Raw genomic sequence first — 17417 nt, forward strand, 5'->3', positions numbered from 1 at the left:
AATCATCCTGCGTAGGTTATCTGTTGTTGTACTGTACAGGTTGCACTGCACGTTGTGCCAGATGTATCACTCCACATACTTGGAGCTTCTTCAGGCACTGCAATAATCAGTTCCTGAAAGGAGCTTCCAACCACATGGGAGAGTGAAACATCAGACATCGTAACCAACAAAATGCATCGGAGAACTACAACAACTCAAATATCAGTAAACAATGGAAATAAAAAGCAACTGCTAATTATATCCCTTCATTTGCATGAACGTGTCTTGTCGCAGGGCAGACAGCACGATTTTAAGAGATGATCATTTTCGGCGTTTCCAAACACTGTATAAAATCGACCCACCACGTCGGACAGCCAAATGGAAAAAAAACAACCAAGCAGCCATCATCCATCAGCACAGCGAGCCGCCTCCAGGAGGGACACCCCGACCGGTCTTGGAACCCTTAAGACATTCACGCCGCAGTGAATAATACAGCTGCGCAGACGACACAGCGTCCGAATCGATGAGAGTCCCGATTTATTTATTTATTTAAAATAACGGGGGAAAGCGGACGAGCAGCGTGCATGCCAAAGGGCCGATTTAATTGCGCTCGGCAGGTTGTCTGAAATCTGACGAGTCCTCCCTCATTTGTGCGCGAGCTGCTGGGCGCTTTAGAAGGGTTTTTCCGGCATTCAATAGAGGCCAGGCGGCTTCCACACACTCAGATAATTGGTCGTATCGATGTTAAAATGTGCCAGGGCTTTTATCAAGCCACAGCAGTCCTGATAGCAAACCCATTCGTCATTTGGCTAATGCAGAAAATCAGGCAGTGCCAATTCTCCCGAGGACCACGGCTGACGCCGATAAAGAAAAAGGAGAGTTCACTTGCAAACAGCAGACCCGCATCATTTAACACGAGGGAAGACACACTAAGCAAGTGGAAATATGTAACATGTACATTGCATATGCGAGGGCCACGTGGTGGGCAGAAGAGGGCAATGCATCACATTTCATTGACTGCGTTCAACCTACCCACACTGACCAGCGTGGTGTTTGACATAACACTGTCGTTCCCGAACATCCTGCAAGGCTCCACGAAATTAATAAACACCGCTTTGTGGGAATTCAAAAGTAATCGTCTAATGTAAACTGCCAGAGCATCGCACAAGTTCTGCCACAGGCTTTAGGGATGGAGATCGGAGGCACCCAAAACTCCTTCTTTTTGAGCCAGGGGAGGGGCACCGTCTTAAATAAATATAAAATATCGGCACAGTGCAACAGAACGTGCACCCACAGCCGCCCACAAGTCACATCCCCCTTTTCTACTGGCTAACTCAATGCCGAGCTAGAACCAAAACCAGGAAAATCTGGCCTCACAAGACATAAAAATCTGGCTTGGGGCCAAATAGGGCCAGGGGCCTTGGTCATTGGAGTATCAGAATATTTATTGCTACTGGAAGAATCCGATGAGCTATAAAAGCTCTCTTTTACAGATGTCCAGTAGGGACAGGTATGAACATTACAACAAACAAAACAAAAACATAAACAGAATTGCAAAGTGCAAGAAAGGTAAAACAAATCATCCAAACATTCTAATAAAAAAACTAAACCATCCCCCATCTTATCAGGCAAAGCTCACGGAGGTATGAACTTATTTTTCAAAAGCGACCTGGCCACAAATAATAGCTCAACAAAGTGGCTCCAAATTTGGACATTTATAGCAGCAAATTAATTTAAATAATTCCAAGGCATGTTTCTAAATGTGGAGTGGGGAGAAAACACGTGCCTGCGGCGGCGGCACACCGGGCAGGCTCGCCACAGCCCTGGCCCAGCTCAGTTGCATGGAGGGAAAAGTGGGAAAATAAATAGAACAATGGTGGTTCTGTGCCACTTAAAAATCCACACTCCCATGAGCGATGTCTGCAGCTGAAAGCTCCTCATTGCCAGAATATTAAGAGCTTTTGGAGAATATTTCTTCATTGGAACATAATCCTCCTCCAACTTAAGGCTACATTTCTATTGCTTGTGTCATATTTAGGGCTTTTTGGATAAAGAAAAAAAGTAATCTCCATACATAATCCTCCCTCAAGTATGAAGACTGACCGAGGTCAAGAATGTATTTGAAAGCCACACAGAAGAGCAAATCATTGTCGATGACGATAGCACGACAGCAAGGACGATGGCAGTCTTCCTCATGCAGCCTTGAGAACAGATGCTTGTTGAGCTTGCGAATGTTACATATCAAAAGAGGGAAATGTAGTTCATCATTCCACACTGGTGTGTCACAGTGATAACAATACTTTAAAGGGATTTAAGGGCAGCACATTTCGCACCCCATCCCCCCCCCCCGTTGAGATGAGACGAGGAGTCCTATTAAGGTCACTGCTTATCAAAGTCCTGGAGGCTCAACACAGGAGGATGAGGCTGTCTGGAAGGGAATAAATAAATAACTCCCTTTCCCATCTCGACACCGCCACGGGAATAAGCAAACGGCTTCCATCTCAAAGACCGCAACGGCATTCATGAGCGTAAAGGGTCCGTGTGTTAACGGGACCTTGGCGCATCAGAGCTATCGCACAGCTGCTGCCGATTACAGACGGAGGAAACGGCGCACAACACGCGCGCGGTTTTCCGGTGAGAAACCATATAGGCGCAACCCCGACCCGTCTCCCCCGACGCTCCTGTGCGTGCAAAATTATCTGTTTGCACGGGAAAGCCATTCTCCTCCTCGCCTCTCCGGGGGACTGGCTCCACCACGCACTGGCGTAGCCGCAACTGTCCCACAGCGTGGGGCTCGTGGAAGAGAAAGGAACAAAAATAAAGACCGACCGCTACTCACGACGACCCCAGAAGCGGTAACGCTGCGGCAATAGATGGCGTGTGCCTGAAAGAGCGCCCTGGAAAAACTGGCAATCGGCACGATGCGCATCAAGATTCCCAATACGTTGCGACAGCAAAAATTTCCAACAGCAGGCAGGTTTGCTGACATCTTGTAGAGATTTTTTTATCATAGGTTCTTTTTTTTTTTTCTCCCAGGCACTGCGTGACACCCCAAAATGCAAACCACTCGCTCGCTCTGCTTTGCACATTTTTATATCGATGTGTCCATTAGCAGCTTCGGTGATTAGTCATAAATGGACTTCTGAACTGCGTGTGAAAGTATAAGTTACGTACAGTTTACACACGTTGCATCGCAAACGCTCATTAAAAACAGAACTGGACAAGCAGCTGAAGCAGGATCGCTGCACACAAGAGAGCCTCAAGGGTGTATTACTATTGCACCAATGCTCGCAAAAAGGGTCCAATGAAACCGAGAGACAGGCCCGCGGGATTTTTCATAGTAGCGGTGGACCTGTGCAAGGAGTGCACGTGCTGTTTACAGGATTACGCGGGACCCGGCATGCGACCGACTGATATATCCAAAGCAGACAAGTCTTGGGGCAATGTCCTTTGCCCTCGGCATTCATGCATGCTCACGCGCACCGACATAAAACACCATCAAAACACAATCGAAATCGGACAATGCATGCCGAAATGTACCTTTTTAGGGTCCATGTTAAATTTCTTTCTCCCCATGGACATTTGTTTATTCCTCTGCACGATTTTGCTGTACAAAGTTGGAGGGAGGGGGTTGGGTGGATGCAGAGGCAGATGGTCAGAACAAAACATGTTTTGTATCACCGCTTTAAATTCATAACATCATTGCAGCACATCGATTTCAGACCAACCTCCAATAAGGTTTTCTGACAGGCCATCTGTAGCATGGCCTTTGAGCAAATCACCCGGAATGCACCAAATCTTTGTCAGATCTCAGTAGCTACGCTCGTCTGAGCCCGAATAAGTGGTCGGAGGGCGATCGCCACGCACAGCAGGATGTTATAGGCTGCTTTGTGGCTCTGGTGGGTTGCGGAAGGTAGTGCAACAAAAAAATCCATTGTTGGACCGTAATCTACGCTTCCACGTTTATGCTCGCTACCTTAAACAACAACCCGCACTAACCAGTGTGGTGAAATATGATCAAATAACCTTCACACGACACGTACAGCGTGAGGAGGCCCTCATCCAGCAGTAGATTGATGAAAGGGCTGTACAGTTACATTCTGCAGCGGTCTCAAGGACAACTAAATAAGAGCAATAAGACCATTACGTGTTCACATGTTCACATCAGTGTCAGTTTAAAATATGCAAGCTCCACATTACACGACTGTGCTTAAGAAAAATCGGATATACAATCACTCAAAATGCCCATCATCATAATCCCGAGGACATTAAAAACAATCGTGACCATGCGGCATTACCACACAACCACTGCTATGAACGTGGAAGTCTGTTAGCGAGCGACGCGTGCATAGAGGTACCTCTCCTCGGCATTGTCCAGGCTCGCGATCTCGGTCATCACGTCCGAGATTTCGTCTTTGAGCCTCTGAAACGGGCGCACGTCACGCGACGTCAACAGCTTCGCCGCACGACGACACGAGAGCACGCGTCCATTTCACGCTTTACGTCTCCGACACGGTAGAACGGGCACCGGAGTTGGGAGGCGGCGGGGGATGGAAGAGAGGATGTTACCCGGACTGGGGCTGACCCAATGACGCCTTAGCCGTGAGATTGCGAGCCGCCGCCGCCGATGTGCCGTGACGCGGCCACCCACGCCGTGTGCCCCCCGGTGTCAACAAACTCATTATGCGGCCGCGACTCCGGATAACGGGGAGGTGCGACGTGCTATTCCGCGGTCCACTCCTCGAGCTCTCCAGCCACGAGAGCACTCCGAATTTACCCATGTATGTGCCGAAGGTGGGGTGGAGCAAATGGCACCAGTGGTTCTCGCACTGCGCCGTCAACCTAGTGGTCCGAGTTCGACTCCGGGTCACCAAAAGAATGGGTGTTGCACGAATAATTCGATTCACGTGTCGCGAGCGCGGGCATCGATTAAAATTGATTAACTGACGCATTGTTACAAACGTGCATTCTTTAATTTACTTCTTCCATATAATACGATGCTTGTTGAGTCAGATTATAGCATTTTTTCCGCCAATTCACGTTACATTTCTTCATAAGGTGGGCGATGGCAGTGCACAGTAGTTTGTGCAACCTAGTGATCCCAGTTCACCGACCAGTGTTGTGAAGAATGACATTGGGGGGGAAAAACCAACAAGGAAACATTCACCGTTACAACTGACTATCCATTGCAACGGTTACGTAACATCCGATTACAACTGCAAACCTGTGATAAGGCCCATTCCAGCTCCGATAACATTTCGACCGTGATGGTTGAAGTAGTAGCGGTTGTGAAGCAGCTCCGTCCAATATTTAAATGGAAGAACAACAAAGAAGCCAACCGTTTTCTCCGAATTGTAATGTTTTCAATGAAACTCAGCACCATATGCCTCTTTAACAGATGTCAAAACTAAGCAGGGTTGTAAATTTTTTTGTTTCTGTGAGCAATGATTGCATGCACTTCTTTTTTTTTAACAACATATGGTTTATATTATTGGTTCTTTCGGTCAAGTCACGTAGAAGGGAAACAATAAAATAATAAAAATATAAAACAATAAAATTATCACGACGTTTCGACTGCAACACAAGCAATCATCTACGTGACTTTACCGAAAGAACCAATAATATGAATCCCTGCAGTCACGAAAGCTTTAAATCAAAATTTAACATATGGTTTGTTGCACACATTGTGAAATTTAACAATATAAAAATATAAAGTCTGTGTGTGTTCTTTTGTCTGTACTGTGCGCTGACTGATGAGCCCTGTCACTGGTGTCTGATGATTGATGCTGCTCGACAAATCACATTCGAACGCGTCGTGCGGGATTGAACACGTCGGCACACGTGCCAAATCGGTTCAGTCTCTACTAAAAAATGCAACTGGATTCAATTGTCAATTGGGAGCTTTATAATATCGATTGGACCTCAAAATGTGATTTTTTTTGGGCGACCTAAAACGGAACATGTGGAGGAATTTCCCCGAATTACCGCACCTGAATGTCGACCACTAGCTCTTGCTTGCGTCGGCGAATGCTGGCCAACTCCTCCTGCTCCTCCTCCGTCAGGTCAGGTGGCACTACAGAGGAGGGCGGCGACACAAATGACGTGTGGACAATCAGCCGACGGAGTTGACAAACGATACAAATAGCAACACAGGGCGATCCATTTACAGACACCACACTAAAATATTAGGGAGAACTCGAGGAAAAAAAACATTTTATTTCAAAAACCCTCTACATGTCTCCCACCACTCAATAAACGTGTTAAATCCTTCACTACTCTTCTGTTAAGTAAGAGAGTTAATACAAACCAGTGGAGTATCTATAAATGGATTGCCCTGTAAATTGTTCGCAGAGCCAGAAGACAAAAAGGTGTTAGAGTGCTAATTTATTTGCAGCCATTTTGTCTCTCCACTGCTAGATGAAGACCTCCCCCACACTATCAGGTATGGGTTGTTTGACCATTCTTAACCACGTTGGTTAACGGTAAAAGAGGTTGGGTCCAAGGACCGGTTGAGATGTCGCTTGCCACCGATGTTATATCCGAGGCAAGGAGTTGAACTCAGGTGTGGCCTAGTTTGTCGTGCAGTGCATGAACCACTGCACCACTACCTGCTCCATCTGTGAGTGTCAGTTTGTGTAGGGCACTAAAGGCACGTCTTGTGACTAGCGATGGCACACGTCTGCAGCCAGGGGCACTGCACTCCGTGTCAGCGTGACATGATACAGAAACGGTTCTGCAGACTTCTTAAGTCTGGCAAGTGAGCAACGGCATCCTATAAATACCCGAAATTGCCTTTTAGCTGCCGTTTTATTGCATGTGAAATGTACAATTCCACTTGCCTATCCACTGCTGGATGAGCACCTCCACCAATGTCGTGCATGTAAATCTGATTGTACTTCACCACAATGGTCAGTCCGGGTTTGCTTAGGCTGGGAGCACAGACGTGCGAGCATAGAAGTACAGTACAACAATTGCTTTTGCTGCACTGCCCTTTCCTGCCCACTCCGTAGCTCATGCGACAAGCCTGTGTATGCACTGTGGGTCATCCATTGCAAGCAATCTCGAGGCTCAACGCTGCCGAGCTTCCTCCTGCCAAATTGTCAGACGCAGGCGCTCCGTACACAGATGCGGCTATCGTACAATCCACCTCCCTAGCCAAGGGTTTGCAAAGCCAGACGTCTGTCACAGTCGTGACCGCACGCTTTTTTTTCCAGGCTTTATTTCCGACACACCTGCTTGTCCGTGCACCTTCTGCCACGATCGATCGACAGACGAGTAAACAAACCATTGTTGGGGTAAGAAAAACACCAAATTGGTGGCAGACAAAGCAATTTGCAACAACAAAATAAAAAAACAGATATCGCTCATGTGGAATACACGGAAACAGTTCCTTTCGAACTGCTGTGCGTTCAGTTTGTTGTGCTTTCCCCCGCACCTCCAATTAAGCGCGGTTTGGCCACGTACGGTACGAAAGAAGTTCAACGCACATACATACGGTGGTTGCGCATTAAGGCCACCCGTCACAGACAGCTGAATGCCACGTGAATGCTGATCTCATTCATTAAGAAAAGAATCGAAGGCAGCGAGTGTAACGCAGTCAGAAGTGAACGCTTGGCGGTTGATGCCCCCAACGGGTGGCAGGCGCAGTACGGCACCATGTGTGGCGGAGGGTACAGAGCGACCGCAAGGTGCCATTTCACCGGGGGGGGGGACACAAGAACCACCTTTCGCTCTCCCCTTTTGCTTGTGAACACCAAACGGAACTACGACACCCACGAAGAAGCGCTGGTTCGCACGCACGGCAACATTCGCAACCTCGCAAAATCCGTGAGCGTCATGTTGCCGACGACCGGACCGTGAAGCCGGCGCCGCCGCCGCCGCCGCCGCCGCTCGGGTCCAAAACCAGAAATTCAACACGAGAGTAGGCATTCTGATTACTGGCACAAGGGCCCTCTCCTTTCACGAGGATTGCCATCGAGGGAACACACTCCCGCGTGATGATGCCGCTTTCTGCATCTGTAATGCGCTGTGTCATAGCCCGCGGAGGTAAATTGGCATGCAAACACCGGCGCTCTTTCACTCGTAGCAGTGACGCAGCAACCCAGTTCAAATGTTGTTAAAAATAGAGACCTTTGTTAATCCGCTGCTGGATGAAGGCGTCTCCACCACATGTCCATGATGGGGGTTTGCTTGACAGCAACCATTAGCAACCCGCCGTGACCAGTTGTGCTGAAGTGTGGTTAAACAACCCACACAACCGACACTGTGTGGGGGAAGATTTACAAATCGGGCAGTGAATTGACAAAGCGCCCTAAATTATTATGAAAATTACGTTTAGATAATGTTTACACACAGTGGTGGACATTCCACTTTCACACAGCTAGGTCAAGTCTACCTAAGTACAAAGAGTGACTGGCCACAAAGGAGGTAGTAAAATTGTATTCACCCCAGAGTGATGATTGATCAAGGTGACCCACACCTTCCTCCGGACTTGGAACTGAATGCAAGACACTTCCGATCGAGAATTGAACGCTCTGCCAACAACGGCGAGCACAGTTTCCTGTTAATCTGCGATAATTCCGGATTCAGCAAATAAAATAACGAGTGCGCGCGCGACAGCTCATTAGGCAGTCACGGGGCTCACAATCTGCTGTGCACACCGTGTCCGCAGCCCACACAAAAGGCGCTCTGTGCAAAGTGATGCAGATCTGCAAGGCCTTTGGATTTAAAATCTTGCAGAGTCGGCTTGTTTTCAAACCCAAGAAGTATCCTTTTTCGATACCAGCGAATAACGAGTGGGAAACATTTACCTAGTCTTGTGTGTGCGCGTGTGTGCCTGCTCACAGCACTTGCCCCAACTGTTTATGTAGGATACATGGGAGATCTGTGTATTTGTACGCTGGGATATGTGGGAGGCAGTGGTACAGTGGTTAGCTTACAGTGCTACGAATCTTGCAGAGTTAAATTCCTGGCCAAGGCTAACCATCAGAGGAGCGATATATGAACCTGAACCTTCCCCAATTCATTCCACCCAAGCTCCCTACCCTGCCCGATTTCCCACCGATTTGAACTCTTGCTCTCGGCGAGTAAAAATAAATACAATGTAAAGTGTGCAGTTTTGGTTCCATAAAGGCCAAATTTTGCTTTCAGAATTATGCATTTCAAGTAAAATTCTAGGTGTACATATATTTATACATATATTTATATATATACACACACAAGCATTCCAAGAATGTATATATTAACGCCAGTGTGTATATATATACGCACACACACACAAACTGGCATTAATATTTTTGGTAGCTGCAACAACAATGCATCTAAATTTGCTGCAGCCTCCCTTCGTCGGGCTCCAAACAGGCGACTACTGTTCAAAGGATAATTGGCACAGAAATATAAATACTGTACCCACGTAAGTGAACTAAAGTGCAATTTCACTGCACATTGAGTTAATACTTACATTGACCAGCGAGTCGTAATCTACATGAGCAGCGATCCGCAACGTTCCAGCGGCATTTGTGTCAAGGCACTCGCATTCAGGAGATGCACAATGTAGAAAATCCCTGTTCACTGGGAGGATGATACAGCACCCGAGATGGCGATGGAACACCGGGGGGTTGTGATCAAACGGCCAGAGCCTCCGATTGCATTCCAACTACCACCACGAGTTCAGAGATGGTCCTCGCCACGATCACGCCGGCACGGCTCCTGTGGCTTAAACTGCACGATGACGAGCGTTGTTCTGGTAATCCCCGTGGATGGAGGATTACCGTTATCACGACGGCACATTAGCCGATGGAGTGCGAGGGAGGGCAAGACCGAGCGGTGTCGGCTCAAATTCTTTCGCACTGCTGTCTTACCGCGCGTCGCATCGTTTTCACGCATCGCACGATGAAGCATCCCGCCCCGTCGCTAATGTTGCGGGATAAAATGGTGATTTAAATCGCATGACAACTCGCGTATTACAGCGACTATAAAAAATATTAAGACCACATTCATACCAGCGTAGTTAATCGAATATCGATATATATAAAATGTTGTCTCACAATCGATTCATTCCAAAAGCAATGGAATCAATAATCAAATCCAGTTCCATTTTAGTCACGATGAAACCGATTGGCACGTGCGAACGATCTCCCCAAACAATGTCAGTCATGGGGGAGGGGGTTGTTTGACCATACTTCACCATGCTAGTCCAGGGGGGTTTATGTCCACCCCCATACTTAAAGGTCACGAGTGGCACAACGATGGATCGACGCTTACACTCACCGTGATCGAATGGCCCAGTGATGGAAAGGTGCGTGGGAGAAATCGGATAATTTTTTAAGTTGTTGCAAGCAATTTGCTAATGGGAACCTTGCAGCCACTGAAAGGAACTACAGTGCACCACGATGTAGAGTATATTTTTTAAAAATAATCTTGATATAAATCGCAACCCCCCCCCCCCCCCAATTCAAGATCATCACGGTTGCTTATCAATATGTCCAGGGAGCGGGGTGAAGATTGCACAATCAGATGACATTATCAACCGCAGCCAAGAACCTCAGAGTGCATTCCTTTCATTCCAATGTTTTATCAGTATTTTAATTACCTTTCAGGCCCCCGTTCGAACATCGCAAGAGACTTGGAATGCGGCAGCATACACAGACCAGTGATACCAGAAATAATTAAACAGGGAAGAAACAAACACAAACACACCAAAGGGCTCTCCCAAAAAAGCCAGTTTACACCTCTTTGGAGCACTGAACTGAACGAGCAAGGTTTCCCCCCCAAAGCTAATGAGATATGACAGCCACACTGGAATGCATGAAATGCAACTCCATTTAACCACAGGCATTTAAAAATCCAATTGTACGATGCGTGCATGCGTGAAGGAATGTGCGGCTGCCACAGCCCTGCCCGCGTCATGCAGACTGGAGCTGTGGCCCGCTGAGAGGTAGTCGGGGCAGGCAGCCAGCTCCGTGGCCGGGCGAACGTAGCACATGGCAACGACGGCAGCTCATTCCGCAGCCCTGGCATTAAATGAAGCAAGACGGCTGCAGTGTGCGTCATCCACGGTCGGAAGTGATCTCATCCACTGCTGGGCGAAGGCCTCCTAAAGCCCGTCCCGCCATCTCTCACAGTCCCGCGATGCAACAACCCCGTCAAGGTCCGCTTTCAAAAATTGCTCCATCCCCACGGTGGATATCCTCTTGGGCGTGTTCCTTCCTTTGGCTGCCACTCTGTCATTAGTCTTCGCCAATGGCCATCGTTCCTTCGAGCCATGGATGTGCTCTGCCCAAGCCCTTTTTTTCTTTCCTTTGCAGTCAATATCATTTTATAAACTTGTGTACTTTCTCGAATATAATCTGGAGTTCCACTTTTGGTCTCTCAGTGTAGAACAATTCCAAGTATGCGACTCTATGCTGGTTTGGGCACTTTTTAGCTTTTGTTCCATTTTCTTTGTCCATGACAATTATCCCCGAAACTACTTTAGCCACAAGCCATCAATGTGAACTTTTAACATTGAAGCATTTTGTTCGGGCGGCTAGACTACTACGGTCGGCTCTGCCCGAACATCATCGGGAATACAGTAACAACCGAATATCCAACAACCACATATCTCAACCCTGACCAATTAATCGCTCCACACCCAGTGCGTGGGTGTACCTGTCATAACACAAATGTTGAGGTATCCAACCTTTTCACACATTGGCCGAGAACTCCGTCCCCAGCAAGTGTGATATATATACACGCAACACTGTTACCGTACCAAAGTATTGAACGGCATTACAATTTGATAAGCATTTACACCATTTACCCCGAGCTCTCGTAATCTGATGGTGCATTGTCTTTGAATTGTGCGCCTTTTGGCGTCATCTGGTCCAACACCAACGTGAGACGAGGCTCTAAGGAAAGCTGTCTCGGGTGTGGACCAATCAATTTCAAGGACAATGCCAATACATTATCAGAGTTATGTTTTTTTGTTTGCATTCCGACCGCAGGTATTGTGGTCAATGCAAACATGACTCCTTGTAAAAAAAAAGTGTCAGTTTTGTTGCCAGGTAAAAGGGTAAAAAAAACAATTGTCATATTTTGCTACTGCCAAAGGAGGTTCCAATGGGGCATTACAATTGTCACCAGAAAGATTGACTTCAGCTGCAGTTAAAAGTACGGCGCGCGTGCGCACACACATATCTAGAACGGCTGGCACAATAGCTCATTACGGGAACCAACGTCATTCCTGGCCAAACTAGGGGAACCTGATTTTTTTTTTTTGGATTAACCGTACCGCCAGCATGGTGACTGAAAACCGGTAGAGGAAGTCCGATGCGCAGTGTGCAGACTATGATTTAATTCAGCCTTCCCCTCATGTTTGCCAACAGTTAACCTCATATGTACCTTTTATTTTGCCCCCGACAGGAATTGCAGTTGGTTAAGATTAACTTGCGATCAGTGGAGGGCGCCTTCGACGAAGAAAAAAAGCCCTTTTGTCAATATACTGCTGGATGAAGGTCGCCCCCACCCCCCACCCCCCATGCCGTGTTGGTCAATGAGGGGTTATTACTCCAGGCCGGTCAGTAGTGGGTTGCTGCAGAGGGGACGGCGGGGCACATGGCTGGTTTGGATATCACTCCCTACTGATGATATCAGTCACTAGCCATTTGCCGGGAATCGAACCGAGGTCGTCTCTGGATTAATCGTGTAATGTGCTAACCATTGCAGTAGCAGTGCTCCCCCCCCCCACCCAATCCCACTGGTCCACCCATGACGCAAATCAATAAGATCGATCAAGAAACTGACCAAGAGGAAGACAAATTGTGTGCCTGGGAACAGCAGCAGCAACGACTGACTACATATCTTTGGACTGAATAAAAGTTCCTAGAGCTCGCAACATGTCTTCTTGGAAGACAAATTACAAGTGCAATTTAGCGGTCGTGGGAGTTAGGTTAATAACACTACTCGGCTAAAACGATCAAGCGAGGCTGGCTGCCAACAAACATAGGCGATCACAAAAACAAAACACACAAAGCCGCAGAAGTCTTGAAAATCATAAGTTTGCAACAACACTGCACTCTCAATGACTATCATGGAGCGGGCATGTTCGTTAACAAAAAAATGCCAATTTTTCACAATACACGTGGACAAGCTTGAGTAAATTAATTGTTGCTGCCAGTAAAAAAAACCCCCATTTTTGATGGAAAGTCACGTGAAAAAATTATTAGTCAGTAAAATTCAATATTCAAATCTGTAAATAGTGAAAAATACCCATCCTAACAGAAAAAAAAATCCAGTGCAGGCCGGAAAACCACAATGCACTTTTTTATGGAACTGCCCATTGTTTTTGCATAAGTTGCGCAAATGGTCAGTGCTCTCAGACACATTTGCGTGTGCTGTTTGAAATAGGATTCATGTAAACCTTCATGCACTCAATAATGTTATGGGTACTTTTCAGTCACATACCCAATAACATTTGGATTTATTAACATTAGGATCTAGTGCTCTATGTTCAGCCACAAATAAACTCACTTCACTGGATCTTAAAAGGATGAGATGTTTTGCGATGAAATGAGTAGTCACAAGTGAGAGGGGCACGATTAGATATGTATTTTGTGATGAATGTAGTGGCCTCCCTATATTGGTAACAGGGGTCATGTGAACCCAAAATATACAAGGTATACAAATCTAAAATACTTGATTCCGTATCATCACCCCGAAGTACAATTTAGCTTTCCATTCTTAAATTCAGCTAGGTATTGAACTTGCAATAAATAAACGCAGCAAACAGAAGTACAACGATCCAGAATTTACTGATCATATCAGCTGCCACACATTTACACTAATTCGATAAACTTGGCACGAAATAAATGAAATGAATGTACCAAGATTCTGTAAATCCCACGTGGTCTCCATTGCCAAGTTTTTACAAGCGTATTAGCTTATGAACGTAATTACACGATACTTTACTATATTCTTGGTTCTTTATTATTTTATTGTTTCCCATCTATGTGCCTTTACTGAAAGAACCAAGAATATGAATCCCTGCAGTCACGAAAGCTTTAAATCAAAAGATACAGTACTACTTCGATATTCCCGCCAAGACGATTGGGAACTTTAATTTTCTCTATGTAGCTCCAGAACGGAGCACGACATACAGCATTAGCCGAGTTTTCAGAATGTATTCGCAATTGCTGTTGGCAGTGTTTGCACCAAAACGTTAAACAAGAAAACTCAAAAGACTTCAAGGAAAATTACATTACCCCACAATTAAATGAAAATGCTTTCTATCCCATGTATAAGCACACCACTGTACCATTGAAGACATAAGTGTTTGATACCAAGTGTCTCTCTGTTTAAACGAATGTTGGCTGCTGCTCACCCGCAGCGGTGTTCTAAGCCGGTCGTGGAAATTCCACATTCCTATGGCAAGGGATGGTCTATCATTTGAACAACTAAATTTTGACTTCTCATAAAGTGGTACTCATTGCAACAGACTTCTATGTAACATGAACAGAGAACATCCCCGCCAGCCAAAACAATACAATTTTCGCGCACACACGCACAGCAGAGTAAACATGCCGTAAGCATAGAACAGAGGGTTGGTCTACACCAATTACTTAAATTAATGACACAGCCATTACACAATGCGACCGAGTGCTTACCATTCTCCTCCATCACTGGACACAAGAACGACTGAAAGCTCATCTCGCACAGCCTGGACACAGCCCTGGACGGGGTCTTGGCCGCTTTCTTGTACATCGCTGTGAGAAGCAGGTTCTATCGCAAGCACCCCGGGGGGTGTTCAATGTGCAGGCACGCTCTCTGCTAGCTTTGCAGAGGGGGAAGACGAAAACAATCTACTGGCCGCCGAGTGACAATCCTTTCCGTCCCAACCACAAGCGACTGCCGTCGAAGGTCTTCTCTGGCTGGCAAGACTGCCGAGCGGTGTTTCCCCGATGACAGCTCCCTACTTCTTATTCTTAAAAAAAAAATTTTACTCGGCACACGGCTCACCTGACGAACGCGCAACGCTACACGCCGCTCCGTGCGCTGTTTATTTTGACTTGAACGCTCAAAATCAGCAACGGTCTCGCCGAGGTCGGACAGCTCCTAGCCGGGAAGTGCGGCGAACGCAGAAGGAAGCTCACGCGCACTCGCTTGCTAATCGTGAAACTGCTGTAATGAGAAAGCCTGAAACCCTCCAAGCTGTCGAGCGAGGTCCAGCGGTTGGTTCTCTCTCTCTCAAATGCATAGCGGCAATGTCATAAACAACTAAATTAAGCAGAAAGCAGATGGGACGCAGCAACTGTGACACCAACCTAAATGGAAATGATGACGCCATTCATAAGCTGCTTTGCGGCGAGCAGACTGGAGAAGAGGTGGCAATTGACAGGGTCTTTTTTTTATCCTTCCCCCCCTGCAGCTGGTGATGCGCTGTGTAAACATCTCACGGATCAAATCTGGAGTGCCTCATATATAAAAACCGTGTGCATCATTGGGCTGGAAACACAGCTTATGATTAGGTGAAACATTAAGAAGGCGTGCACTGCTTTGGACAGTCACGATTACAACGTGTCTCTTTCTGTCAGCAGCACTACCGTACCGTAGACGTTCAGTCAACCAAGCATTGCTGTGAGGCATTCGCCTTTTTTTTCCCTTCTCCAACGTGCTTGGGAGCTTCTTTCGTCGGACATCGTTTCGAACAACACTAAATAAAAAAACACACATTTCTTTAAAACTGCTTTTTGTGTTTAGTTTGTTGCCCTCCTTTTTTGGTTCTTTCAGTAAAGTCACGTAGAACGAGAATAAAATAATAAATTGATAAAATAAAATAACACAATAATATTCTCACGACGTTTCGGCCACAACACAAGCGGCCTTCATCAGGTGAAGGGACGAGACAGTCTGGTAGGACAGCGCTGGAGTGAAATTTGCCCTTCGTCGCCCACCGTGGCACCTCCGATTGGCACGGCTGGCTATATAGGGTGGGAGAGTAATTCGACATACACACAACCTGAAAAGCACAAAAATAACGCTTCGCCAAACCCAAAATTACCTTCTGTTTTACTGTACTGTTTTAGTTCTAAGTGGTGCTTTGTATGCCGTATTAAAAAAACACGGTAAAAACACATTTTTTAAATCACTGATAGGTCATTGTTGATCTATCATTCCCTTTAATGGAGAAGTGAAATAGCCAGTTAGCTATGACGAGTTTCAAATGCTCAATCTACCCACACACCACTGTACAGAGGCAGTGTAAACATGAAACGCCAGAAGGTGCAATACAGTGCGTGCGCATTTACATTAAAACGAAGCCTTCACGCATGCTTTCAGTTTATATAATTTGTTATGCGGACTACAAGCCAGGAAAGGACTGAAGAGGACTGTTGATGTTCTTTGAAAATCCTCACCTACAAATTCCCCAGTAACCACATTTGCGGAAGTCTGTTCGCGAAAACACGCAGGTTTTCAATTCTCCACAGATGCGGGACAGCATTGTTCCTCATTGTAAATCGGCCTGTACATTCCATTCCCATTACGCGACCACTGGGTGAGTCCATGACTACCTGCATACCAGGCAAGGTAGTTAACATCCCGCCACATTGGCGCCCTCGCACGCTCATATTTCATTTCTTCGGGTTGCACCGCGCGTTCTAAGCGATGTTCACGGGAAGTGGTAGCTCCCAGGATGTGGAGCGAAACGTCGGACATTGCGCAGAACGACGACTCGCGAAAACGACCCCGAAAACGCACCGCCAGAGCCATGCTGCGGCACAATCGTGAAAACCCCAAAGTGCAAGGCTTTTTACTCCTGGCTATCCCCCTCGGAATGATCGCCGTCTCCTCTTGAGAGATGCGGCAGAAAATGTGCACAATACGCGTCCTGTTGGGTTTTGCTACACAATAGAATGCACAGTAAGCACACATGACACGGACCAACAAAAACCCTGAAGAAAGCGTGCACCCTACATTTAGAAATACGTACAGTGGCCGTGTCTGTACATCTGCATTAAGGCTAGAAAGCTCCGGTTTCAGACAGGCATGGTAATCAACTTTAATTGGAATACATTTTTTGGCTCGTTAAGTTAGCTCCATGTCAGGCTTGTTAGTAAGTTGGCCAATTGAGATTAACTGGGTCAAGGAAGCACATCCGTTTACATCAGCTGTAATGCGAGGTGGGAAGAACTGCTGACTTGGACGGTTGTAAAAACTTGGTATGGATTCCCACACACATGCCACATTTGACAACGAATCGATTACAATCCACCAGGATATCCCTGGATTGGGAGCATCAGGGTGATGTTCTTTCGTTCAAGGAGGGGGGGGGGGCAGGTGAGAAATTTGACGGCAGCATTTTGGAATATATGGAGTTTGGAGATGAGGAATTTTAGAAGGCAGTAGGAGAGAGCTGAAATAGTAGAGTTTGAAAGTGATGAAGGCATGGATGAAAGTCTTAG

General features: G+C 46.6%; 1 protein-coding gene across 3 annotated transcripts in view; it reads right to left on the reverse strand.

Annotated features, from left to right (window-relative positions):
• The window catches only part of LOC116952718 (cytohesin-1-like), a 56002-nt gene that overhangs the window by 17122 nt on the left and 21463 nt on the right, over positions 1-17417 (reverse strand). For 2 of the 3 annotated variants that reach the window (XM_032972341.2, XM_032972324.2), the window contains exons 2-4: positions 5970-6052; positions 4338-4402; positions 3520-3586 (exon numbers count right to left, since the gene is read on the reverse strand). In XM_032972341.2, coding sequence (XP_032828232.1) covers positions 3520-3586; positions 4338-4402; positions 5970-6052 — 215 coding nt within the window. Of the gene's footprint in view, positions 1-3519; positions 3587-4337; positions 4403-5969; positions 6053-14621; positions 14965-17417 lie in introns of those variants that run through there. The other variant, XM_032972333.2, reaches the window with a different exon arrangement.

Source organism: Petromyzon marinus, chromosome 3, assembly GCF_048934315.1.
Source record: "Petromyzon marinus isolate PM22_M1 ecotype Great Lakes invasive population chromosome 3, UKy_Petmar_22M1.pri1.0, whole genome shotgun sequence".
Lineage (NCBI taxonomy): Eukaryota > Metazoa > Chordata > Hyperoartia > Petromyzontiformes > Petromyzontidae > Petromyzon > Petromyzon marinus.